Source organism: Scyliorhinus torazame, chromosome 20, assembly GCF_047496885.1.
Source record: "Scyliorhinus torazame isolate Kashiwa2021f chromosome 20, sScyTor2.1, whole genome shotgun sequence".
Lineage (NCBI taxonomy): Eukaryota > Metazoa > Chordata > Chondrichthyes > Carcharhiniformes > Scyliorhinidae > Scyliorhinus > Scyliorhinus torazame.
This window is the reverse complement of record NC_092726.1, coordinates 806,314-831,877: the sequence shown is the minus strand read 5'-3', so window position 1 is coordinate 831,877 and position 25,564 is coordinate 806,314. Positions and strand designations below refer to the sequence as shown.

At 50.1% G+C, this 25,564-nt stretch overlaps 1 protein-coding gene across 1 annotated transcript in view; it reads left to right on the top strand.

Moving 5' to 3' along the window:
* The window catches only part of piwil2 (piwi-like RNA-mediated gene silencing 2), a 91,808-nt gene that overhangs the window by 47,463 nt on the left and 18,781 nt on the right, over nt 1–25,564 (top strand). The window contains exons 18-19 of the mRNA XM_072485548.1: nt 15,394–15,510; nt 22,932–23,020. Of these exons, the coding sequence (XP_072341649.1) occupies nt 15,394–15,510; nt 22,932–23,020 (206 nt within the window). The remainder of the gene's footprint in view (nt 1–15,393; nt 15,511–22,931; nt 23,021–25,564) is intronic.

Genomic DNA, 25,564 nt, shown 5'->3' with positions numbered 1-25,564 from the left:
AGAGTGTCTGACCTTTCCGAAAGAGTGCCTGACCTTTCCGAAAGAGTGCCTGACCTTTCCGAAAGAGTGCCTGACCTTTCCGAAAGAGTGCCTGACCTTTCCGAAAGAGTGACCTTTCCGAAAGAGTGTCTGACCTTTCCGAAAGAGTGTCTGACCTTTCCGAAAGAGTGACCTTTCCGAAAGAGTGTCTGACCTTTCCGAAAGAGTGTCTGACCTTTCCGAAAGAGTGTCTGACCTTTCCGAAAGAGTGTCTGACCTTTCCGAAAGAGTGCCTGACCTTTCCGAAAGAGTGCCTGACCTTTCCGAAAGAGTGTCTGACCTTTCCGAAAGAGTGTCTGACCTTTCCGAAAGAGTGTCTGACCTTTCCGAAAGAGTGCCTGACCTTTCCGAAAGAGTGCCTGACCTTTCCGAAAGAGTGCCTGACCTTTCCGAAAGAGTGCCTGACCTTTCCGAAAGAGTGACCTTTCCGAAAGAGTGTCTGACCTTTCCGAAAGAGTGTCTGACCTTTCCGAAAGAGTGTCTGACCTTTCCGAAAGAGTGCCTGACCTTTCCGAAAGAGTGCCTGACCTTTCCGAAAGAGTGCCTGACCTTTCCGAAAGAGTGCCTGACCTTTCCGAAAGAGTGTCTGACCTTTCCGAAAGAGTGCCTGACCTTTCCGAAAGAGTGCCTGACCTTTCCGAAAGAGTGCCTGACCTTTCCGAAAGAGTGCCTGACCTTTCCGAAAGAGTGCCTGACCTTTCCGAAAGAGTGCCTGACCTTTCCGAAAGAGTGCCTGACCTTTCCGAAAGAGTGCCTGACCTTTCCGAAAGAGTGCCTGACCTTTTCGAAAGAGTGCCTGACCTTTCCGAAAGAGTGCCTGACCTTTGCGAAAGAGTGTCTGACCTTTCCGAAAGAGTGTCTGACCTTTGCGAAAGAGTGCCTGACCTTTGCGAAAGAGTGCCTGACCTTTGCGAAAGAGTGCCTGACCTTTCCGAAAGAGTGCCTGACCTTTCCGAAAGAGTGTCTGACCTTTCCGAAAGAGTGACCTTTCCGAAAGAGTGTCTGACCTTTGCGAAAGAGTGCCTGACCTTTCCGAAAGAGTGCCTGACCTTTCCGAAAGAGTGCCTGACCTTTCCGAAAGAGTGCCTGACCTTTCCGAAAGAGTGCCTGACCTTTCCGAAAGAGTGCCTGACCTTTCCGAAAGAGTGTCTGACCTTTCCGAAAGAGTGCCTGACCTTTGCGAAAGAGTGCCTGACCTTTGCGAAAGAGTGCCTGACCTTTGCGAAAGAGTGCCTGACCTTTCCGAAAGAGTGCCTGACCTTTCCGAAAGAGTGCCTGACCTTTCCGAAAGAGTGTCTGACCTTTCCGAAAGAGTGTCTGACCTTTCCGAAAGAGTGACCTTTCCGAAAGAGTGTCTGACCTTTCCGAAAGAGTGCCTGACCTTTCCGAAAGAGTGACCTTTGCGAAAGAGTGTCTGACCTTTCCGAAAGAGTGTCTGACCTTTCCGAAAGAGTGTCTGACCTTTCCGAAAGAGTGTCTGACCTTTCCGAAAGAGTGTCTGACCTTTTCGAAAGAGTGTCTGACCTTTCCGAAAGAGTGTCTGACCTTTCCGAAAGAGTGTCTGACCTTTCCGAAAGAGTGTCTGACCTTTCCGAAAGAGTGTCTGACCTTTCCGAAAGAGTGTCTGACCTTTTCGAAAGAGTGTCTGACCTTTCCGAAAGAGTGCCTGACCTTTGCGAAAGAGTGTCTGACCTTTCCGAAAGAGTGTCTGACCTTTCCGAAAGAGTGTCTGACCTTTCCGAAAGAGTGTCTGACCTTTCCGAAAGAGTGTCTGACCTTTCCGAAAGAGTGTCTGACCTTTCCGAAAGAGTGTCTGACCTTTCCGAAAGAGTGCCTGACCTTTCCGAAAGAGTGCCTGACCTTTCCGAAAGAGTGCCTGACCTTTCCGAAAGAGTGCCTGACCTTTGCGAAAGAGTGCCTGACCTTTCCGAAAGAGTGTCTGACCTTTGCGAAAGAGTGTCTGACCTTTCCGAAAGAGTGCCTGACCTTTCCGAAAGAGTGCCTGACCTTTCCGAAAGAGTGTCTGACCTTTCCGAAAGAGTGTCTGACCTTTCCGAAAGAGTGTCTGACCTTTCCGAAAGAGTGCCTGACCTTTCCGAAAGAGTGTCTGACCTTTGCGAAAGAGTGTCTGACCTTTCCGAAAGAGTGCCTGACCTTTGCGAAAGAGTGTCTGACCTTTCCGAAAGAGTGTCTGACCTTTCCGAAAGAGTGTCTGACCTTTGCGAAAGAGTGCCTGACCTTTCCGAAAGAGTGTCTGACCTTTCCGAAAGAGTGTCTGACCTTTCCGAAAGAGTGCCTGACCTTTGCGAAAGAGTGCCTGACCTTTCCGAAAGAGTGTCTGACCTTTCCGAAAGAGTGCCTGACCTTTCCGAAAGAGTGCCTGACCTTTCCGAAAGAGTGTCTGACCTTTTCGAAAGAGTGCCTGACCTTTCCGAAAGAGTGTCTGACCTTCCGAAAGAGTGCCTGACCTTTGCGAAAGAGTGCCTGACCTTTCCGAAAGAGTGCCTGACCTTTCCGAAAGAATGCCTGGCCTTTCCGAAAGAGTGCCTGACCTTTCCGAAAGAGTGCCTGACCTTTCCGAAAGAGTGTCTGACATTTCCGAAAGAGTGTCTGACCTTTCCGAAAGAGTGTCTGACCTTTCCGAAAGAGTGCCTGACCTTTCCGAAAGAGTGCCTGACCTTTCCGAAAGAGTGCCTGACCTTTGCGAAAGAGTGCCTGACCTTTGCGAAAGTGTGCCTGACCTTTGCGAAAGAGTGTCTGACCTTTCCGAAAGAGTGTCTGACCTTTCCGAAAGAGTGTCTGACCTTTCCGAAAGAGTGTCTGACCTTTCCGAAAGAGTGTCTGACCTTTCCGAAAGAGTGTCTGACCTTTCCGAAAGAGTGTCTGACCTTTCCGAAAGAGTGCCTGACCTTTCCGAAAGAGTGCCTGACCTTTCCGAAAGAGTGCCTGACCTTTCCGAAAGAGTGCCTGACCTTTTCGAAAGAGTGCCTGACCTTTCCGAAAGAGTGCCTGACCTTTCCGAAAGAGTGCCTGACCTTTCCGAAAGAGTGCCTGACCTTTCCGAAAGAGTGCCTGACCTTTCCGAAAGAGTGCCTGACCTTTGCGAAAGAGTGCCTGACCTTTGCGAAAGAGTGCCTGACCTTTGCGAAAGAGTGCCTGACCTTTGCGAAAGAGTGCCTGACCTTTGCGAAAGAGTGCCTGACCTTTGCGAAAGAGTGCCTGACCTTTCCGAAAGAGTGCCTGACCTTTCCGAAAGAGTGTCTGACCTTTCCGAAAGAGTGCCTGACCTTTCCGAAAGAGTGTCTGACCTTTCCGAAAGAGTGCCTGACCTTTCCGAAAGAGTGTCTGACCTTTCCGAAAGAGTGTCTGACCTTTCCGAAAGAGTGCCTCGCCTTTACCTGAGGGTGTATTACCTTCCTGCGTTAGCAAATATTGATGCCTTCATCTTAGATCTTTGCTATGAAGAGAAAGCGGTGGTAGCTAAGGTATGGAGCTTTCAGCAGCGACCAAAAATAACAGGCACGATCTCCTGGCTGTTCAGACCGGAGGATCTTCCCTCCCACCGACTGTGCACCCGGGCTTCCCGGCGGTGTGGGGTGGATTCACCGGGAAAGACAGCGGCGCGACTAGAAGTTCAGTCAATCGCCTCCTGCTGCCAAGAAACTCGCCGCGGGGGAGGCCAGAGACTTTCGTCTAGTGGCTTCAGTCTTCCCAATATTTAGTTGCAGATCATTTCTGCTCATCCATGACGAGATGTTGATTAAGCAGTTTGATAATTCAGCAATTGTGGAGGAGTCAAGAGAGGTGGTGACGGGGTGGAGCTGGGTGTTGTCAGGATCCATGTCAAAACAGCATACAATGAGAACTGGGAAATATCCAATGCTAGATTCTTAGGAGGTGCTCGAAGCGATGTTGGGAGCAGGAAGAGATGTTGTTGGAGATGATTCTCTGACTACAGCGAGATAGTTAAAAATGGAACTGCCCAGCTGAACAATGGAGAGACATTGAAGGGGGATGGTGTAGTCAACCGTGTCCCAACGCTGCAGACAGATGGAAAAGAACGAGGGGAGGGGGGGGGGGGTGTGGGGGGGGGGGGTGGGGGGGGGGGGGGGGAATGACACTTCAGGTGCCATTTGTGACTTGATGTGTCTGTGGCAGGGACGGAAACCTGATGGAGGGATTCAAACATGGAATTCTGGGAAAGATAGGCACAATGTTTGGAGAGAAAAGAGAATTCGGAGATGGGGCAGAAGATTAGAAGGTCGGTGGCGGTCAAAGGTTTTTTAAAGAGAATGCCGATAGTGGCAGATCAGTAGGAGAGGGACCAGCGTCTGAAGAGAGAGAGAGAACCATTTGAAAGATGGGCCAATATGCTGGCCAGGAAGGAGGTTGGGTGGTCAGCACTTTAGTGGGAATAGAGTAATGGGAGCAGGGAGCTCCACCCCGTCACCACCTCTCTTGACTCCTCCACAATTGCTGTAGGAGTTCAGAGAGGACTTGAGGGAAGATGGGAGGGAAAGTTGGGAAAGCTCCGAGTTGAGGGCCAGGGCTGCTGGGCAGTAGAAGGGAGGACTGCTATGCAGACAGCTGATCGCATGGTCTCTGTCTTGGTGACAAAAAAATCCACAAGATTAATGTTGGAGATGAGAGCAGAGTACAAAGGAGAGAGGGGTTTAAGAACATGGTTTGCACGGAAGAAAACAAGTTACCGATGAATTCCAGGATGATCCTGGAATATTGAGCAGCCACTATGCTTTGTGTATCTTTCTTCGATCCTCTGCACCCATTTCGTTTCTTGCCTTCCAAGGACTGCATGACAATTTCCAGCTGTAATTATCATGCATGCTGTGTTCCTCCTTCCCACTCTGTCCTCGCACTCCTGCACTGTTTATACAAAATTTAATGCAAGCTCAAAAAACAGTGTTTCTTGTTTCACAGCATAGCTTTACAAAGTCAACATTGAATCCAACAACTTGTTTTTAAAAAACATGCTGGTAATGAAAATGATGGCCCAATTTTTGTTTTAGTCCTGATCCCATTATTACCCCCTTTTTTGATTTGCACCATCATCCCCCTTTTCAGTTTAATCTCTTCTCCCTTTTGTTTTGTTCTGGGTCTAGATGGGGTTCTTGTGAGGGGGGAGTGGTGTATTTTCATTAACTGAGCTATTCAAGTCTGTCACCTGTTGAAACCATTCTTATTTATTTGCTCTATGTTGTATTTAAACCTCACCACTATTCTTAGAATTCTTAGGTTTCCCCTTTACCAAACAAGGGTCAAGAGATTCTAAATGGTGGACAGGGATTCTCACTCCCTGACTCCTATGCAGACTTAGGCGGGTGCTATTCAGGTCAAACTAGTGTTTCAAGTTATTCCCCGGGATAACCCGTATCTTCACAGAAGAATTTTATCTACTTACCAACTAGTAGCTTCGATCCTGGGTCCCGCGTTGCAAGGCAAGTGAAGTAGACTTTTGTAATAACCACTGTTTCAGGTTAAAACTTTATTTTATTTTTTCTTTTAAAAGATAAAATCACTGTCTTTACAGAAAAGTAAAAAGATCTTCCATCTGGACTCTCCTGGTTGGCTGATCAGACTTTCCTGGGCTCCCTCGACAATCTCTCTTTATCTGTTGGTCTCCTCCCGGTTGTTCTGCTGTTCTGCTCGGCTTTCGTATTCTGCCAGTCCCATGTACCAAAATCACTCTGCAAGCTGAGAGCGAGTGTCTGGCTGGGGGCGATCTGGGATATATATCACCTTTAAAACAGCTTTGCTGATTACATGACATTATCCTGAGGTATTTTCTTCTGCTCCTGATCGCAATACCCTTTCTGCCCATGTGATTCCACATCGAGCACTCGTAATGTCATGAGAGGGCCTTCGTGTTAACCTGACCTTGGTCTGCCAGCTTACTGTAAGGGAGGCTTTCTGTTAAGTATTCTGGTGCATTCCAGCCTTTCATTCCCATATCTTTTTTAAGCATTGTATTTTCTTGTATTCTAAAATGTTTCAAGTTATTCAAAAATTAAGATTCTGACAATTCCAATCAAAGAACAAAGAAAAGTACAGCACAGGAACAGGACCTTCGGCTCTCCAAGCCCATGCCGACCATGCTGCCCGACTAAACTACATTCTTCTACACTTCCTGGGTCCGTATCCCTCTATTCCCATCCTATTCATGTATTTGTCAAGATGCCCCTTAAATGTCACTTTCGTCCCTGCTTCCACTACCTCCTCCGGCAGCGAGTTCCAGGTACCCACTACCCTCTGTGTATAAAAACGTGTCTCGTACATCTCCTCTAAACCTTGCCCCTCGCACCTTAAACCTATGCGCCCTAGTAATTGAGCCCTCTACCCTGGGGAAAAGCCTCTGACTATCCACTCTGTCTATGCCCCTCATAATTTTGTAGACCTCTATCAGGTCGCCCCTCAACCTCCTTCGTTCCAGTGAGAACAAACCGAGTTTGTTCAACCGCTCCTCATAGCTAATGCCCTCCATACCAGGCAACATTCTGGTAAATCTCTTCTGCACCCTCTCTAAAGCCTCCACATCCTTCTGGTAGTGTGGCCACCAGAATTGAACACTATACTCCAAGTGTGGCCTAACTAAGGTTCTTTCCAGCTGCAACATGACTTACCAATTCTTATACTCAATGCCCCGGCCAATGAAGGCAAGCATGCCGTATGCCTTCTTGACTACCTTCTCCACCTGTGTTGCCCCTTTCAGTGACCTGTGGACCTGTACATCTAGATCTCTCTGACTTTCAGTTCTCTTGAGGGTTCTACCATTCACTGTATATTCCCTACCTGCATTAGACCTTCCAAAATGCATTACCTCACATTTGTCCGGATTAAACTCCATCTGCCATCTCTCCGCCCAAGTTTCCAAACAATCTAAATCCTGCTGTATCCTTTGACAGTCCTCATTGCTATCCGCAATTCCACCAACCTTTGTGTCGTCTGCAAACTTACTAATCAGACCAGTTACATTTTCCTCCAAATCATTTATATATACTACAAAGAGCAAAGGTCCCAGCACTGATCCCTGTGGAACACCACTGGTCACAGCCCTCCAATTAGAAAAGCATCCTTCCATTGCTACTCTCTGCCTTCTATGACCTAGCCAGTTCTGTATCCACCTTGCCAGCTCACCCCTGATCCCATGTGACTTCACCCTTTGTACTAGTCTACCATGAGGGACCTTGTCAAAGGCCTTACTGAAGTCCATATAGACAACATCCACTGCCCTACCTGCATCAATCATCTTTGTGACCTCTTTGAAAAACTCTATCAAGTTAGTGAGACACAACCTCCCCTTCACAAAACCGTGCTGCCTCTCGCTAATACGTCCACTTGCTTCCAAATGGGAGTAAATCCTGTCTCGAAGAATTCTCTCCAGTAATTTCCCTACCACTGATGTAAGGCTCACCGGCCTGTAGTTCCCTGGATTATCCTTGCTACCCTTCTTAACAGAGGGGTAGCAAGGCTATCAATTGCTTGCTAAACTAATTAACTTCTATTAAAGGGTATAAAACTCATTCTCTTTATGTAACTTAAAACTTAATTTTTTCATAAGAATTTCTTGAACTAAAGATATTAATTTGCAGCATGAACTGCTTCCTGATCTCAAGGCCTGTGTGATAATGGCTGTCTGCTTTCTAAAGAAACTTTGTCTGCAGTTAACCCTTTGAGCGTCTTCTGCCATTTCATTTTAGCATTTCATTACATTTACTTTTATGGGATCTTTTCTGTTACTTCGCTTTTCTCATGTTCCTTGGGTTTTACCATCAGACCTTCATGTTTCAAATGACATCTTTGCATTTTCATTAACAATATACAGCTCTGACTTCCGGGTGCGGCGATGACCAGCTAAGTCGCACGTTTCGGCAGCTCCCGGTGAAACGGACTTTTGGGCTCTTAATAGGAGCCCCAACGGCAATTTTAACGGCTAAAAACACTGTGCGGTAAACCAGAAGGGAATCCCCCCTGGACACGGATGGAAAAAGGAGAGGAAAGGGGCCGGATTGCGCAGGATCCTCGAGAGCAGCGGCAAGGAAAGCAAGCACAAAGCAAGATGGCGTCGGAAGGTGGCCGTCTAGTATGGGGCCATGACCAACAAGAGTTCCTGTGGCGCTGCGTGGAAGAACTTAAAAAGGAGATGAAGAAGGAGCTGCTGGCCCCGATACTACAGGCGATCGAAGGGCTAAAGGAGGAACAAAAGACCCAGGAGCAGGAGCTTCGGGCCGTGAAGGCCAAGGCTGCTGATAATGAAGACGAAATCCAGGGCCTGGTGGTGAAGACAGAGATGCATGAGGCACAACACAAAAGGCGTGTGGAAAGGCTGGAGGTGTTGGAGAATAATGCGAGGAGGAAGAATTTAAGGATTCTTGGTCTTCCCGAAGGTGCGGAGGGGGTGGACGTCGGGGCATATGTGAGCACGATGCTTCACTCGTTAATGGGATCGGAGGCCCCGACGGGCGCATTGGAGGTGGAGGGAGCTTATCGAGTTATGACGCGAAGACCGAGGGCTGGAGAAATACCTCGAGCCATAGTGGTGAGATTTCTCCGATATAATGACAGAGAGATGGTCCACGGATGGGTGAAGAAAACTCGGAACAGTAGGTGGGAGAACGCGGTGATCTGCGAATATCAAGATTGGAGTGCGGAGGTGGCGAGAAGGAGGGCGAGTTTCAATCGGGCTAAGGCGGTGCTTCACAAAAGGAAGGTCAAATTTGGAATGCTGCAACCGGCAAGACTGTGGGTCACACACCAAGGGAAGCACCACTACTTTGAGACGGCAGAAGAGGCGTGGACATTTATTGTGGAGGAGCAGCTGGAATAGGCGGGCCAGAAAAAGAACGTTTGGGACAAAGTGGTGGTGTGATTACGTGGGGTGAAGGGGGGGAAAAAGGGGGAAGGGATGATTTCTCAAGTTGTTAATCTTGCGACCCTGTAACTTTTCTCTCTTCCCCATGTCGTGGGGAGAGGGGGGGGGGGGGAGGATGAGGAATTGTGGGCGCCGGCCATTGGGGGTGGGGCCAAGTGGGAAACGCGGGCTTTGTTCCCGCGCTATGGTAATCATGGCGGGAACAGGGAAGCAGGAAGGAGGGGGCCTCGCACAGTGGGGGCCGAGGTCAGCCAGAGTTTGCTGACTTTTGGGAGCAACATGGGGGGTGCAATTACGCTAGAAGAGGATCTAGCGGGGGGGGGGGGGCGGGGGAGGGATTAACTGGGTTGCTGCTGCTGGGGAGAAGGGGGAGCTGGTACGGGGTGGGGTGGACGAGGCGGCAGGGCGCCGTCGGGGGGAGATACGGCTACGTGGGAACCGGGTGAGGAGCTGGATTAAAAAAGGGGATGGCTAGTCGACAAGGGGGGGGGGGTAAAAAGCCCCCCAACCCAGCTGATCACGTGGAACGTGAGAGGGCTGAACGGGCCGATTAAAAGGGCACGGGTACTCGCACACCTAAAGAAATTAAATGCAGATGTGGTTATGTTGCAGGAGACGCATTTGAAATTGATAGACCAGGTCAGACTACGCAAAGGATGGGTGGGGCAGGTGTTTCATTCGGGGTTAGACGCAAAGAACAGGGGGGTGGCTATATTAGTGGGGAAACGGGTACTGTTTGAGGCAAAGACCATAGTGGCGGATAGCGGGGGTAGATAAGTGATGGTGAGTGGCAGATTGCAAGGGGAGGAGGTGGTTCTAGTGAACGTATATGCCCCGAACTGGGATGATGCCAATTTTATGAGGCGAATGTTGGGACGTATCCCGGACCTAGAGGCGGGAAAGTTGGTAATGGGGGGAGACTTTAATACGGTGCTGGACCCAGGGCTGGACAGATCGAGGTCTAGGAGCGGGAGGAGGTCGGCTGCAGCTAGGGTGCTCAAGGACTTTATGGAGCAGATGGGAGGAGTAGACCCCTGGAGATTTAGCAGGCCTAGGAGTAAGGAGTTCTCGTTTTTCTCCTATGTCCATAAAGTATACTCACGGATAGACTTTTTTGTATTGGGAAGGGCACTGATCCCGAAGGTGACGGGGACGGAGTACACGGCTATAGCTATCTCGGACCACGCTCCACATTGGGTGGACCTGGAGATAGGGGAGGAAAAAGAACAGCACCCGCCCTGGAGAATGGACATGGGACTATTGGCAGATGAGGGGATATGTTTAAGGGTGAGGGGGTGTATTGAAAGGTACTTGGAGCTTAACGACAATGGGGAGGTTCAGGTGGGAGTGGTCTGGGAGGCGTTGAAGGCAGTGGTTCGAGGGGAGCTGATATCTATTAGGGCACATAAAGGAAAGCAGGAGGGTAGGGAAAGGGAGTGGTTGCTGAAAGAACTTTTGAGGGTGGACAGACAATATGCAAAGGCACCGGAGGAGGGACTGTACAGGGAAAGGCAAAGGCTACATGTAGAATTTGACTTGTTGACTACGGGTAATGCAGAGGCACAATGGAGGAAGGCACAAGGTGTACAGTATGAATATGGGGAGAAGGCGAGCCGGTTGTTGGCCCACCAACTGAGGAAGAGGGGAGCAGCGAGGGAGATAGGGGGGTGAGAGACGAGGAGGGAGAGATGGAGCGGGGAGCGGAGAGAGTAAATGGGGTGTTCAAGGCATTCTACGAAAGATTATATAAAGCTCAGCTCCCGGAAGGGAAGGAGAGAATGATGTGCTTTCTGGATCAGCTGGAGTTCCCTGGGGGGGGGGGGCGGGGGGGGGGGGGCAGGGGGGCGCGGCGGCGGGGGGGCAGGGCGGGGGGGCGGCGGCGGGGGCGCAGCGGCGGGGGGGGGCGGTGGGGGTGGGGGGGGGAGACTGGGAGCACGGATTGGGATGGAGGAGGTAGTGAAAGGGATTGGGAGCATGCAGGCGGGGAAGGCCCCGGGACCAGACGGATTCCCGGTGGAATTTTATAGCAAGTATATGGACTTGCTGACCCCGCTTCTGACGAGAACCTTTAATGAGGCTAGGGAAAGGGGGCAGTTGCCCCCGACTATGTCAGAGGCAAAGATATCGCTCCTCCTAAAGAAGGAAAAAGACCCGCTGCAATGCGGGTCCTATAGGCCCATTTCTCTTTTAAATGTGGATGCTAAGATTCTGGCCAAGGTAATGGCGACGAGGATAGAGGACTGTGTCCCGGGGGTGGTACATGAGGACCAGACTGGGTTTGTGAAGGGGAGACAGCTGAACACGAACATACGGAGGTTGCTAGGGGTAATGATGATGCCCCCGCCAGAGGGGGAAGCGGAGATAGTGGTGGCGATGGATGCCGAGAAAGCATTTGATAGAGTGGAGTGGGATTATCTGTGGGAGGTGCTGAGGAGATTTGGCTTCGGAGATGGATATATCGGATGGGTACAGCTGCTGTATAACCGATGGCGAGTGTGGTTACGAATGGACGGGGGTCTGATTATTTCCGGCTTTACAGAGGGACGAGGCAGGGATGTCCCCTGTCTCCGTTATTGTTTGCACTGGCGATTGAGCCCCTGGCCATGGCACTGAGGGGTTCCAGGAAGTGGAGGGGAGTGTTTAGGGGAGGAGAAGAACACCGGGTATCTCTGTATGCGGATGATTTGTTGTTGTATGTGGCGGACCCGGTGGAGGGGATGCCAGAGATAATGTGGATACTTGGGGAGTTTGGGGATTTTTCGGGGTATAAATTGAACATGGGGAAAAGTGAGTTGTTTGTGGTGCATCCGGGGGAGCAGAGCAGGGAAATAGAGGATTTACCGCTGAGGAAGGTAACAAGAGACTTCCGATACTTGGGGATTCAGATAGCCAAGAATTGGGGAACCTTGCACCGGCTTAATTTAACACGATTGGTGGAACAGATGGAGGAGGACTTCAAGAGATGGGACATGGTGTCCCTGTCACTGGCGGGTAGGGTGCAGGCGGTTAAAATGGTGGTTCTCCCGAGATTCCTCTTTGTGTTTCAGTGCCTCCCGGTGATGGTTACGAAGGCTTTTTTTAAGAGAATTGAGAAAAGCATTATGAGTTTTGTGTGGGCCGGGAAGACCCTGAGAGTGAGGAGGGGGTTCTTGCAGCGTAGTAGGGATGGGGGGGGTTGGCACTACCGAGCCTAAATGATTATTACTGGGCCGCCAATGTTTCAATGGTGTGTAAGTGGATGGGAGAAGGGGAGGGAGCGGCGTGGAAGAGATTGGAGAGGGTGTCCTGCAAGGGGACCAGTTTACAAGCAATGGTGACGGCACCGTTGCCGTTTTCACCGAAGAAATACACTACAAGCCCGGTGGTGGTGGCAACATTAAAAATTTGGGGGCAGTGGAGGCGGCATGGGGGAAGGACGGGAGCCTCGGTGCGGTCCCCGATAAGAAATAACCATAGGTTTGTTCCGGGGAGAATGGATGGGGGATTTGGATCATGGCAAAGAGCAGGGGTAACACAATTGAGAGATCTGTTCGTAGATGGGACGTTTGCGAGTCTGGGAACGCTGACGGAAAAATATGGGTTGCCCCAAGGGAATGCATTCAGGTATATGCAACTGAGGGCTTTTGCGAGGCAACAGGTGAGGGAATTCCCGCAGCTCCCGACGCAGGAGGTGCAGGACAGAGTGATCTCAGAGACATGGGTGGGGGATGGTAGGGTGTCAGACATATACAGGGAAATGAGGGATGAGGGGGAGATCATGGTAGATGAGCTGAAAGGGAAATGGGAAGAAGAGCTGGGGGAGGAGATTGAGGAGGGGCTGTGGGCTGATGCCCTACGTAGGGTAAACTCATCGTCCTCGTGTGCCAGGCTAAGCCTGATACAATTCAAGGTTCTACACAGGGCGCATATGACTGGAGCACGGCTCAGTAAATTTTTTGGGGTAGAGGATAGTTGTGCGAGGTGCTCGAGAAGCCCAGCGAATCACACCCACATGTTTTGGTCATGTCTGGCATTACAGGGGTTCTGGGTGGGGTTGGCGAAGGTGCTTTTGAAGGTGATGGGGGTCCGGGTCGAGCCAAGCTGGGGGTTGGCTATATTCGGGGTTGCAGAAGAGCCGGGAGTGCAGGAGGCGAGAGAGGCTGATGTTTTGGCCTTTGCGTCCCTAGTAGCCCGGCGCAGGATATTGTTAATGTGGCAGGAAGCCAAACCCCCGGGCGTGGAGACCTGGATAAACGACATGGCAGGGTTTATAAAGCTAGAGCGGATCAAGTTCGTATTAAGGGGTTCGGCTCAAGGGTTCACCAGGCGGTGGCAACCGTTCGTCAACTACCTCACAGAACGATAGAGGGAATGAAAAGAAAGAAAGACAACAGCAGCAACCCAGGGGGGAGGGGGGGGGGGGGATCCGGGCGGGCTCTTAGGGATGTCATTGTATATGTATAGACATTTGTTATAGGTAATGTATATTGGACTGTTGGATTGTATTTTTGGAGAGTAACTATTTTTGACAAGGCAGTTGCCATTTAGTTTTGTTTTTGTTTCTGTTTATATATTATTTATTTACTTGTTTAAAACTGGCCACTGTTATTTATATTGCTTTATTGTTGTTTAAAAGAAAAACCATGTACTGTTATGTTTGGCCAAAAAATCTTGAATAAAATATATATATTTTAAAAAAAAACAATGTACAGCTCTGTGCTCTTCATGGGAACTCAGCAGGCATTTGAACCACTATTCCCCCCCAGATCTCTCCCATTCCGTCCACATCACCACCAGTTGCTTCTGACATTGACCCCTTTACTCTACTCCGACCTGATCGCAGAGCTTCACTTTTGTTCCTTGCTTCCCTGCCTATGGACTTGCCTAAAAACTCGTCAGTCCAACTTCTTCCTGTTGTGGGGTAAAGTGCTTGAGGTGAAACAATAGTTCTGTTTCTTTCTCCACAGCCGCTGTCTGACCTGCTGATGTTCCCTGAATTGTATGTTTATGTTAGAGATTTGCAGCGCGGACCGGGTAAAGGCCCGTTGACCTCGGGCAGGAATTTCGGGTGCCGGATCGGAGAATCCTGCCCTCGGAGTTTCAGTCCGGGAACTTTATTCTAGCCGTGGCAGGGCTGCTAAACACCCATCAGGTGACTCGTCAGCTCTCTGAGCAAAGAAAATACCGAGCGATTCTACCTATTGCTCATCTTCCAAGTAATTAACATACACCAATCAAAAGAATCCATTAGTTTAGAAGTTATCTACGTTCATTCACAACAAACTTTTAGGATTACATAATGCAGAACATATGAGTAAAATTGACTATTCATAGTCTGGGCAAGAATATTTAATTCTAATATTACCAATCACATATTTATCTCGACTTGCCTTTTTTGTTTATAAATTTAAAGTCCCAAATTCTTTTTTTCCCCAATTACAGGGCAATTTAGCGTGGCCAATCAACCTAACCTGCACATCTTTGGGTTGTGGGGGCGAGACCCACACAGACACACAGAATAAAGAAAAGTACAGCACAGGAACAGGCCCTTCGGCCCTCTAAGCCTGCGCCGACCATGCTGCCTGTCTAAACTAAAATCTTCTACACTTCTGGGGTCCGTATCCCTCTGTTCCCATCCTATTCATGTATTTAACGGGGAGAATGTGTAAACTCCACACGGACAGTGATCTGGGCCAGGATTCGAACCCGGGTCCTCGGCGCCGTGAGGCAGCAGTGCTAACCCACTGTGCCACCTCTGTCTCGACTTAGCTCATAACTGCTGGACACAAGTGTGATAAAACTGCCTGAGCAGTGATGCCATGCCAACCCCTTGTACTCCATTTCCATCGTCCTGTCTGTTAGTGGCCACACATGAGCTGTTTCCTCCCGATAATTACTACAGCAAGGGTCTTTGAATGATATCTGTAGACAGTCTGAGCTGGAACAACTGGTTTCTCATCACTAGCTTTCTGTCTTTGAGGATTCAGCGGCTTGCGTGATTTTTAAACTACTTTTAACCCTTCCCCACAATATCTTGTTTTTGTCTGCCTGCCTTGTCTTTGCCCTTTTCGATCACTTGCCAAATGATAATAGAATCCTTGGATAAATGAGTTTGACCCGATCAATTCTTGGACTTGTTCTTCGAGTTAAAAGGAAACGGGTTGGGGGACAGTGAAGGAATCAAGTGGGATAATTAAGGATAAATCAATTCAAAATAGTTCAAGGGATCTGGACTGTCTGGATGTACTGGCTGCAATGAGTCAGCGGGAGGCGGGGGGGAATGCTCACCAGAAGGGTGCCTTATCGACATTGCAGCCAGTTGATCAAATGGGGAATTCTCTGGCTGGTTTTGGTCTTTATCCTGTGTCCACACTACCCTGTCCTGTGCGTGACAGGAACATGGCAAATCTACCCTCTAATTCTTACAAGGGATTGGCATGGCTTCAATGTGTTGATCATTAATGTGGTCCTAATTTTGACCCCTCCAGGTGATTAATGTGAGGACAGTCTCTCAGACTATCCGGATGAGAAGCATCTGCCAAAAGATCCTGCTACAGATCAACTGCAAACTGGGAGGAGAGCTGTGGGGGGTGGACATACCACTGGTGAGTGCACGGACCTTGGTTCCAAACTCGTTCATTGCTGTGTATTTAGATGCAAGTGGTTCCAGCTCCACCAGGGCTACGGACACCAGCAGCAAGTATCAGATCGATTCGGTGGCCAAGTGCTCCTGCCTCGAAGTTCAAAGGTTGGGGGGATCAAGGCACCATTCTGAGACGAGAGCAGCAACTCGAGGCTGGAGCTCCAGCGCAGTGCTATCAGAGGTGTTGTCTTTCAGGCGAGAGGTTAAACGTGGGCCCCACCTGTCCATTCCAATTCAGCTGAAGGTAAAACATTCCACAGCTCTACTTCAAAGAACAGGTTTGAGTTCTCTCCAGTGTCCTGGGGCCGGTATCTCTCCCACCCAGTTGCACTATTTCTGCTTTGGTTCAGGACGTTCCCCATACGATTTGCCTCGAGGCTTTATTTGTAAAGTGTAGGTTCCATAGTAATATTCAGATGCTAAAACACATCCAGAACAGTTATTGCACAAGATGACATCCACTTAACGTAATAGTGCAGTTTGTAGTAAAATCTCTCATTTGGGAGTGGAGACACTTGACTGAGCTGCTCACTGCCCCTCTATTTAAGGCCTGAAACTAGTCTACGTGGCACTTGGCAATTAAATCAGTCGCAAGCTACAGAACAAACATCTTAGGTATGAAAGAGTATTGCCGCCTTATCACTGCACTGACTCCTTTCACACTAATAGTCCCTTCTGCATCTGATTGTTGCAGTGAACCCTCTTTCCACAGTTGAGCTTCAGCATCAAATTGCATCTTGAAACTCATTTAGTCAGTGTGGCGCACAAAGACTCCGTGAGACGAATAGAGTGAAGTCGATGAGGCTTTATTAAGCGTGTCTGTTACCCAGCAGCCCGATAGTAAACTGGCCTGCGGGGGAAGGCACCGGCTTCTTATACTTCGCCTTCAGGGCGGAGCATGAGGTCAACGGCCAACCAGGACCCGGGATCTGTCAGCCAATGACATTAGGGCTTCCAGTCCCACATGACCCCCAATACATACTACCACATTCACCCCTTGTCAAAAATGAACCCGGCGGGGTGATGCTTCGTATGGTGGTAAGGGTTTACAGGGCTGGTCCTGGGAGGATAGAACAGTTACATGGTAGTACAGTATTGGACAGTATCGTCCTGTTACAACTATTTACAGAGGATATAGGAAAAACAAAATGTTCATTGGACAGTCCATCTTTGTTTTACATCGACGCCACGAGTCGGTCGGGCGGTCTGGTCGTCCGTGTCGATCGCCTCGGCCCTGGTGGTGGTGGTGGTGCTTGTACCAGCGTTGTCGCCTCTGGGAGCCGCACGGTTTCAGCTGTCGGTGCAAAGGGGAGGGGGACTGATCCTCCTGGGAAGGGGGCGGTCGCGGGGTGCGGCGGTGGCAGGAAGGGGGGGCGGTTGGGTTGATGGTGTCGGGGGGGTGTGCGTGGTGCCGGCGGGCGCCAGATCCCGCAGGGAGACCGTGTCCTGTCGGCCGTCGGGGTACTCCACGTAGGCGTACTGGGGGTTTGCGTGGATGAGGTGAACCCTTTCGACCAACGGGTCCGCCTTATGTGCCCGCACGTGCTTTCGGAGCAGGATGGGTCCTGGGGCCGCCAGCCAGGTCGGCAGCGACGTTCCAGAGGAGAACCTCCTAGGGAAGACAAGGAGACGCTCGTGAGGCGTTTGATTAGTGCTCGTACATAATAACGACCGGATGGAATGGAGAGCGTCCGGGAGGACCTCCTGCCACCGTGAAACTGGGAGATCCCTGGACCGTAGGGCCAGTAGGACGGCCTTCCAGACCGTGCCGTTCTCCCTTTCTACTTGCCCGTTCCCCCGGGGGTTGTAGCTGGTCGTCCTGCTTGAAGCTATGCCCTTGCTGAGCAGGAACTGGCGCAGCTCGTCACTCATGAAAGAGGACCCCCTGTCGCTGTGGACGTATGCGGGGTAACCGAACAGCGTGAAGATGCTGTTCAGGGCTTTAATGACTGTGGCCGCGGTCATGTCGGAGCAGGGAATGGCAAAAGGGAAGCGGGAGTATTCGTCCACTACATTAAGGAAATACGCGTTGCGGTCGGTGGAGGGGAGGGGCCCTTTGAAATCGAGACTGAGGCGTTCAAAGGGGCGGGAAGCCTTAATCAGGTGCGCTCCATCTGGCCTGAAAAAATGCGGTTTGCATTCTGCGCAGATGTGGCAGTCTCTTGTGACTGTACGGACCTCTAAGGAGTATGGGAGATTGCGGGACTTGATGAAGTGGTAAAACCGAGTGACCCCCGGGTGGCAGAGGTCCTCGTGGAGGGCTTGGAGGCGGACAATTTGTGCGTTGGCACATGTCCCGCGGGATAGGGCATCGGACGGCTCGTTCAGCTTTCCGGGCCGGTACAAGATCTCATAGTTGAAGGTGGAGAGTTCGATCCTCCACCGCAAGATCTTGTCGTTCTTGATCTTGCCCCGCTGTGCATTATCGAACATGAAGGCTACCGACCGTTGGTCAGTGAGGAGAGTGAATCTCCTGCCGGCTAGGTAATGCCTCCAATGTCGCACAGCTTCCACTATGGCTTGGGCTTCCTTTTCCACTGAGGAGTGGCGGATTTCTGAGGCGTGGAGGGTTCGGGAGAAGAAGGCCACGGGTCTGCCCGCTTGGTTAAGGGTGGCCGCTAGAGCTACGTCAGAGGCGTCGCTCTCGACCTGGAAGGGGAGGGACTCGTCGATGGCGCGCATCGTGGCCTTTGCGATGTCCGCTTTGATGCGGCTGAAAGCCTGGCAAGCCTCTGTCGACAGCGGGAAAGTCGTGGTCTGTATTAGGGGGCGGGCCTTGTCTGCGTACTGGGGGACCCACTGGGCGTAGTACGAAAAGAACCCCAAGGGAGGGGAAATTCCATGAGTGCGCGCATACGTTCGGGGTCGGGGCCTATTATCCCATTGCGCACTACGTAGCCCAGAATGGCTAGCCGATCGGTGCTAAAAACGCACTTGTCCTCGTTGTACGTGAGGTTCAAGGCTTTGGCAGTCTGGAGGAATTTTTGGAGGTTGGCGTTGTGGTCCTGCTGATCGTGGCCGCAGATGGTTACATTGTCGAGATACGGGAACGTGGCCCGTAACCCATGTTGATCAACCATTCGGTCCATTTCCCGTTGGAAGACCGAGACGCCGTTTGTGACGCCAAAAGGGACCCGTAGGAAATGGTATAACCGCCTGTCTGCCTCGAAGGCTGTGTACTTGCGGTCACTTGGGCGGATGGGGAGCTGATGGTAGGCGGACTTGAGGTCCACGGTGGAGAAGACTTTATACTGGGCAATCCGATTGACCATGTCGGATATGCGGGGGAGAGGGTACGCGTCTAGTTGTGTGTACCTGTTGATGGTCTGGCTATAGTCAATGACCATCCTTTGTTTCTCCCCTGTCTTCACTACTACCACCTGCGCTCTCCAGGGACTATTGCTGGCCTGGATTATGCCCTCCTTTAGTAGCCGCTGGACTTCGGAACGAATGAAGGTCCGGTCCTGGGCGCTGTACCGTCTGCTCCTAGTGGCGACGGGTTTGCAATCCGGGGTGAGGTTCGCAAACAAGGACGGGGGTTGCACCTTGAGGGTGGCGAGGCCGCAGATAGTGAGTGGGGGTATGGGGCCGCCAAATTTAAACTTAAGGCTCTGTAGGTTACATTGAAAATCTAAGCCCAGCAAGGTGGGGGCACAGAGTTGGGGAAGGACGTTAAGTTTGTAGTTTTTGAATTCCCTCCCCTGTACCGTTAGGGTAACTATGCAGAATCCCTGGATCTGTACGGAGTGGGATCCTGCAGCTAGGCAAATCTTTTGTGCGCTGGGGAAGGTAGTTGAGGAACAGCGTCTTACCGTGTCGGGATGTATAAAACTTTCCGTGCTCCCGGAGTCGACTAGGCATGGCGTCTCGTGGCCGTTAATTAGGACCGTTGTCGTCGTCATCTGGAGAGTCCGGGGCCGAGCCTGATCGAGTGTAACCGAAGTGAGCCGTGGTTGTAGTAGTGGGGTGGGGTCCGTTGTTGCCGTCCAAGATGGCGTCGGGGATGGACAAAATGGCCACCCCCATACATCGCCCGTGGCTGAGGGGTCACAAGATGGCGTCGGGGGTGGACAAAATGGCCGCCCCCATGCGTCGTACAGGTCGGGGGCGGTCCAAGATGGCGGGGCCCCTCCTCCCCTCGTGGTGGTCGGGACCCAAAATGGCGGCGTCTGCGGGTCGCACATGGTGTGCTGGGGGGCGCTAGGACCGCGCGGAGTTCCTGCATTGCGAGCTGGTAGCGAGCGTAGATTTGGTTAACTGGGCGAACGTAGAGACTTCTCAGTGCTGTGAACGCCGTCTGGAAATCATGGGTGTCTTCAATGAGGGTGAAAATCTCCGTGCTCCCCCTCGAGTGCATGACCTGCAGTTTTTGTTCGTCTGAGACTCGGCCTGTGGTCGATGTGATGTAGGCCTCAAAGCAAGTCTGCCAGTGTTTGAAGGCTGCTGCCGCATTCACTGCGTGGGGGCTGATCCTCAGGCATTCTGGAATGATCCTGAGCTCCATAGTCCTTTTTAGGCACGCTTAATAAATTGTGGCGCACAAAGACTCCGTGAGAGGAATAGAGTGAAGTCGATGAGGCTTTATTAAGCGTGTCTGTTCCCCAGCAGCCCGATAGTAAACTGGCCTGCGGGGGAAGGCACCGGCTTCTTATACTTCGCCTTCAGGGCGGAGCATGAGGTCAACGGCCAACCAGGACCCGGGATCTGTCAGCCAATGACATTAGGGCTTCCAGTCCCACATGATCCCCAATACATACTACCACAGTCAGTAGCTAAGCAATGACGTTTGTTACCCCCAGGAAGGGAATGTCAGTCTGTTGCTTGCTCCTTGTAACAGTGGCCCCGAGCTAGCTTCCGTGAAGATGTCCCATATCCCTGTGAGCTTCGTAAACAAATGCTTTTGTAATTTAGTCGCTAGTGTAAAGAAGAAAACGTAGCAGTCAACTTGCACATAACAAGATCTCACAAACTCTTGAGAGGCTAAATGTTAGATTATCGGTCGTAGTTTTGTTGATCAAGAGATGAATATTTTCCTGGGGCACCAGAGAACTCCCCTCCTTTTCGATAGTGCCGTGGGATCTTTCAACATCCATCTGAGAGGGCCGATGGGACCGGTGTTTAATATCTCACCTGAAAGATGACACTTATGACAGTGCAGCACTGGCTCTGTCCTGCACTGATAATGTCAGCCTGGCTCCTCTGTTCAAGTTTCCAGGGCAGGGCCCGAATCTACAACTGTCTGACTCCTGTGGCAGCAAAGGCTGACAGCTGGGATTCCTCTCTCCCTCAGATGGAGAAGAGAAGGTTGAGAGGAGATTGGTAAAAGGTACTCAAAATGATATGTTGAAGGCTAATGGTATGTTGGCCTTCATTGCAAGAGGTTTCGAGTGTAGAAGCAGGGATGTGTTGCTGCAATTGTACAGGGCCTTGGTGATGCCACACTTGGAGTATTGTGTGCAGTTTTGGTTCCTTCTCTGAGGAAGGATGTTCTTGCTCTCGAGGGAGTGCAGCAAATGTTTACCAGACTGATTCCAGGGATGGCGGGACTGTCATGAGGAGAGATTGACTAGGTTGGCATTGTTCTTGCTGGAGTTCAGAAGGATAAGGGGGATCTCATACAATTCTAAGAGGACTAGACAGGATAGATGCAGGGAAGATGTTACCAATGATGGGTGTGTCCAGAACCAGGGGTCACAGCCTGAGGATTCAGGGTAAACCATTTCGGACAGAGATAAGGAGACACTTCTTCACACAAAGAGTGGTGAGCCTGTGGAATTCATTACCACAGGAAGTAGTTGATGCTAAAACTTTGAATATATTCAAGAGGCGACTGGATAAAGCACTTGGGGAGAATGGGTCAAAGGCTATGGGGAGAAAGCAGGATTGGGCTATTGAGATGGATATTGAGTAGGAAACCCACGCAGACACGGGGAGAATGTGCAAATTCCACACAGTCACTCGAGGCCGGAATTGAATCCAGATCCCTGGCACTGTGAGGCAGTAGTGCCAGGGATCTGTGCCGGTTCACAAAAATTAAACATACAAGCATACGAATTAGGAGCAGGAATCAGCCTTCAGCTCTTCGTGCTGCTCTGCCATTTGATAAGACAAGGGCTGATCTGACTGTGGTCTCAACCCTGCTTTCCAGTCTACTCCCCATACTGTTTGACTCCCTTGTCAAGAATCTATCTAACTCCGTCTTTAAGGTATTCAATGACCCTGTCTCCACCCCATTCTGGGGAAGAGGATTCCGGATTAACAATCCTCAGAGAAAGAAATTCCCCGTACCTCCATTTTAAATGGTAGACCCCACACTTTTAATGTCCCCTAGTTCTCGTCTCTCTCATAAGGGGAAACATGCTCTCAGCATCCACCTTGTAAAGTCCCCTCAGGATTCAATATATTTTGGTACGATCACACCTCATTCTTCCAAATTCCAGTGGAAAAAGGTCCAACCTTTCTTCACTACTTAACTCTTTCCTCCCAGGAGTCATTGAGTGAACCTTCTCTGCACTGCACCTGATGCAATTATATCCTTTCTTAAGTAAGGACACCAAAACTGTACATAGTACTTCAGATGTGGTCTCACCAACACACTGTACAACTGTGGCAAAAATTTCCCTACTTTTCTCCTTGCAATAAACAAGAACATTCCATTTAGCTTCGTGATCACTTTCTGTACCTGTGTACTAACATTTTTACTGTTCATGTACCAGGACACCCAGATCCTTCTGTACCTTAGAATTCTGCCATCTCTCTTCATTTAAATAAGAGGCGGCACGGCAGCACAGTGGTTAGCACTATTGCTTCACAGCGCCAGGGACCTGTGTTCATTCCCAGCTTGGGTCAAAGTCTGTGAGGAGTCTGCACGTTCTCCCCGTGTCTGCATGGGTTCCCTCCGGTGCTCCGGTTTCCTCCCACAGTCCAAAGTTGTGTAGGTTAGATAGATTGGCCATTTTAAATTGGCCCTTGTTGTCAAAAGATGCGCAGGTTAGTTGGTGTTACGGGGATAGGGTGGGGGAAGTGGTCAGGGTCCTCTTTCAGAGGACCGGTGCAGACTTGATGGGCCGAATGGCCTTGTGTGTTGTAAGGTTTCAATAGAAAATCAGGAGTATTGGAAGGGCATGGGGCCAAGATGAATAAATGAATTTAGATTGCAGATTTCATTGAATGGCTGAACAGGCTGAAGAGTCTAAATGGCCCCTTCATGCAAAGCTGCTGAAATGTATCAATGCCATTTGCCTCCACCAGATATTTTCCATTCACTGATAACCTCCGTCAAGTTGTGTGCAGCAAATAACTCTTGACCTTGCTCGAATTAATATAGCTGTAAACTATTTGCATGTCCATTGTTCTCAGCTTTGTGTGTTTGCCCTGTTTCAGAAGCAGCTGATGGTGATAGGAATGGATGTGTACCATGACCCTGTCAGGGGCAAGCAGTCTGTTGTTGGATTTGTTGCCAGCATAAATACGTAAGTCCCTGCAGCTGCTTTACATTACATGTGTTTGAACAGTATTTCTTCCCCAGGGTTCTTTCTCTGCCTTTGGCACTGCCCCACTTCAAATACTGCCACTCAGCGATTGTGTATTCGAATAAGGAAGAGTCCACGATCGGGAACCTCACCGAGCAGGAGGTACAGAAACTGCAAGGCCTCAGCAGCCCTTTGGAGGAAATGACGAGCGGAGTTGTTGCTCTGGATATATTCATGGAATCAGATCTATTTACTGATTGTTTGTAAAATCGGCATTGGTCGAGGACAGTGTTTCTCTTGCCCTCATTGTTCTCGCATCATTGGCGCCTGAATGTAGCATTTCTCGGGGGAAAGGGGGAGTATTTGTAAAAGAGCATGCTGCCATTGCCGATTAATTGTTCAGGGTTGTAAAGTTATCAGTTGGACATTGTATGCTGTGTAATCAGGTAGCACCTTGTCACCCGCAATAGGGGAGAAATTTATTTGGAGATGGTACACTTACAAAAGAATGCTGGTCTTGAAAGGCTGTGGACTTTCAGCGTGGAATTTCTTTATCAGAGAAGGTAGGAATGGAAAATGTGAAATCACTCCCCCTTTCATAGAATCCCTAAGTGTAGAAGGAGACCATTCAGCCCATCAAGTCTGCACCAACCCTCAGAAAGAGCACCCTACCTAGGCCCACTCCCCCACCCTACTCCCGTAACCCCATAACCCCAGCCAACCATTCAACACTAAGGGGCAATTTATCATGGCCAATCCACCTAACCTGCACATCTTTGGGCTGTGGGAGGAAACAGGAGCGCCCGGAGGAAACCCACGCAGACACGGGGAGAACGTGCAGACTCCGCACAGTCACCCATGGCAGGAATTGAAACCGGATGCCAGGCGCTGTGAGGCGCAGTACTGACCTCTCTGCCTCTGTGCCACCCTCCCTCTGCCTTTCCCCCTCCCATCCGCTCGCCCTGCCCCTCTCCCCACTCACCCATTTCCACCCCCCCCTCCACTCCCTCCTCCCCTCCCCTTCTCCCACCCCATTCCCTTCTTCCTCTCTCTCTCTCTCTCTCACTCACCCTGATGAATTGGAGGGGTTTATCTCTCAGGGATAATGTTCTGTGGGGGGGTGGGAGTCATTGATTATCTACAGGGGATGGGGATGTTGGCGGGATTTATTTCCGTGTGATTTTCAGGGGATTTATCTGAAAGAAATGTGACCTGGGGGGGGGGGGGGCGCTTAATCTGTAGATGTAATGTCATGTAGATGTAGAAGATGGTCATTTTGAGGGCTTTATCTCAGAGTTAGTGATTGGGGGGGGGTTACCTGTCGGAGATGATGTTGGGGGAGGGGGGGTTTAACTGTCGGAGATGATGTTGGGGGAGGGGGGGTTACCTGTCGGAGATGATGTTGGGGGAGGGGGGTTTAACTTTCGGAGATGATGTTGGGGGAGGGGGGGTTTAACTGTCGGAGATGATGTTGGGGGAGGGGGAGTTTAACTGTCGGAGATGATGTTGGGTGGGGGGGGCCTTCAGTTGCCGAGGCTCTGGAATTCCCTCCCTGAATCTCCCCATGTCTTACATTATCAGTGAAGACATTACTTGAAACCTGCCTCTTTTACAAACTACCGTTCATGTGTCCTAGTGCATCCTGGTGTATCTCATTTGTTCAGTTTCCACTCCGATGAAATACTGTGGGAAGTTGTGTGAATGGAAATATTTCTAGTTAAGTGCCAAACCCCCCCTCCTGTATACACAGCTCTCCTTGTATGACTGGAAGGGACAGAGAGTACACATCTAAGAGAAAGTAAACAGATAACGGCTAGATATCACAAAAAGTACAGGAGCAGAACTTAAAGCTCTGTCTGAATTCATGTAGCATTCAAAACAAAGCAGATAAAATGATGGGGGTTAATAAGTATGATCTAATAGCAATTGCAGTTGCGTGGCTGCAGGACAGCATAGATTGGGACCTGAATATTCAAGGATATGTGACTTTCATGAAGGACAGGAAGTTTGGAAAAGGTGGAGGGTCGGCTCTATTAATTAAAGATGACATTAGCACAGGAGAGAGGGATGACCTAAGTTCAGGAAACCGGGGTAGAGATGAAGAATGGACTTTACTGGAGTAATAACAGGAATGGGAAGATTATCTTCTGAGGAAAAGTTGGAGAAGGCTGGACTTGAAGAGATTTGAAAAGTAAGGGATAACGTGATTGAAAAATATTTTTGACCTGAGGGGAATTGACAGGGCAGATGTGAAGAATCTACAACGAGGGGGTCACCACTTAAGGCCAATGTGAGATTTTTCTTGGGGGATGCGAGACTCTGGAATTCTTTTCCACAAAAGCTGATTGGGGCAGAGTTTTGGATTATCTTTAAGGCAGAGCTAGCTAGATTGTTGATAAACAAGGGGGTGAAAGATCATCCGAGTTTAGATTAAAATCAGATCAGCCGTGATTATCCTGGTGGAGCAGCCTCGAGGGGAAAGTGGCCGACTCCTGTTCCTGGTTTATGTGTTTGTAAAACTGGTTTTCAGTCATGCCTGTCAGA